Here is a 1638-nt window from a genome sequence, read left to right on the forward strand (position 1 = left end):
GATTCATTCAAAATGAACGAATCGTTTAAGAACGACCCAACACTACACGTGATTACTTTTACGCCAATGAAATCATACTAGGAAGCGCTGCAGATGGATCAAATCGGCGATAAAATCATATAGATATTATTAAATTATCTAGCCGGTCAGAGGTATTCGTTGCGACCCTAACTAGTTGTTATTGACAAACTGTGTTTGTTAGCATAGTGTTCTTATTTATAATTTGACCTCCAGCGCCGCGTTGACATTTCTATCTTGAACTCATTGCAATATGCAAGAACACTTCTACTATTAGCATAAAAATTGTGACCATTTTGTTGAACCAATTTAATACTGTTATATAGACATATCTCTATAGATCTAACGTTTGAAAATGAAGATTGCGGAAGAGGCTTGTTGTGTTGTCACAGTGTCCGAGAAGCCGCTCAACCTCACGTCTGGATCTCCGAATAAAGAATTGAGCTGTAGTGGAGTGTTTCTGAATTACCAGTCTGGGATTATAGTCTGTAGTGGCATTCTGTTTTCACGCTCTATCAGTGATAGACAGTCCATGAAGAAAGACGCGAAAATATTGCATTCTGAAAGTTTCACTAAAGAGCTAAAAGTGCATGTAGATTACATTCACCTTTGCGCCAACCAGTCGTGTGTGACGGACAGACGCAATACGAGCCGCCAAGAGGCTCATCTGTTAATGATGATCAATTGTGTGGAGTTTCAAGATGCATTTAACAAAATCTTCAAGGGGGCTGATAACTGGGGCTTTTATAGTGGTACTTTGGATGCAGAAGTTCTGGAAGACTCCAGATTTTTAAGTTGGTTTGCACTTTTAAAAGTGCCCACTTCATCCACATGCACCTGCAAGGAAACTATTCCATGGGTGAAGAGTGGCAGTCTTGAAAAGGGATGTCATGTCATCGCATGTGGGTCTCCATTCGGTGGTCTCTGTCCAGACCTCTTCATGAACACAATTAGTAAAGGTATAGTTAGTAATCTGGCAGGAGCTGAGAATGCCCTGATCCTGACTGATGCCCGCTGCTTGCCTGGCACCGAAGGAGGCGGTGTGTTTGTTAGCAAAGGAGGCAGATCTTACCTTGTGGGTTTGATTGTTTCACCACTGTGCTGGAAATCAGATGAATGGATTGGGCTGACACTTGTGTGCTCTGTTCACCTGATTTTGAAAAACATGCTACAGGCTGGTGCCATCCAGGAGCCGCTGATAGAAGAGTCATCACAGTTAATCACTGGCTCTCTTCAAGCTCCATTAACTGCAAACCGAAGGACAGGCTCTGAATTTTACACTGGAGTTGCCCTGATTGAGACCGGCCAGCTGTGGGGTTCTGGTGTGCTGCTAAACCAGAATCTGGTTCTGACCTGCAGGCATGTGGTGAATGAAAAATCTGTGCTTACAGTCAGAGTCAACTTTGGAGGAAGGTACTGACATTTTGTTTGTTGATCTTTGTTGAACTTGTTACATGTTATTGGTATTGTTATATTTTTAATCACCATGGGATTTATAATAATATCTAAGCTTTCCACCTCAGATTTCATACAGTAAGTGGTAAGGTGCTGTATTCATCAGTACCATCATCTCCCTATGATATCGCTGTGGTGGAGCTTCAGGAGCCCCTCGCAAACTCA

At 42.4% G+C, this 1638-nt stretch overlaps 1 protein-coding gene across 1 annotated transcript in view; it reads left to right on the forward strand.

The window, feature by feature from the left end:
• Window positions 1-62: 62 nt before the first annotated feature.
• The window catches only part of LOC107578377 (peroxisomal leader peptide-processing protease-like), a 3085-nt gene continuing 1509 nt past the window's right edge, over window positions 63-1638 (forward strand). The window contains exons 1-2 of the mRNA XM_016264339.1: window positions 63-1431; window positions 1542-1633. Coding sequence (XP_016119825.1) covers window positions 374-1431; window positions 1542-1633 — 1150 coding nt within the window. The 5' untranslated portion in view covers window positions 63-373. The remainder of the gene's footprint in view (window positions 1432-1541; window positions 1634-1638) is intronic.

The sequence above is a fragment of the Sinocyclocheilus grahami genome, unplaced genomic scaffold (assembly GCF_001515645.1).
Source record: "Sinocyclocheilus grahami isolate Dianchi unplaced genomic scaffold, SAMN03320097.WGS_v1.1 scaffold9960.1, whole genome shotgun sequence".
In the NCBI taxonomy this organism is placed as follows: domain Eukaryota; kingdom Metazoa; phylum Chordata; class Actinopteri; order Cypriniformes; family Cyprinidae; genus Sinocyclocheilus; species Sinocyclocheilus grahami.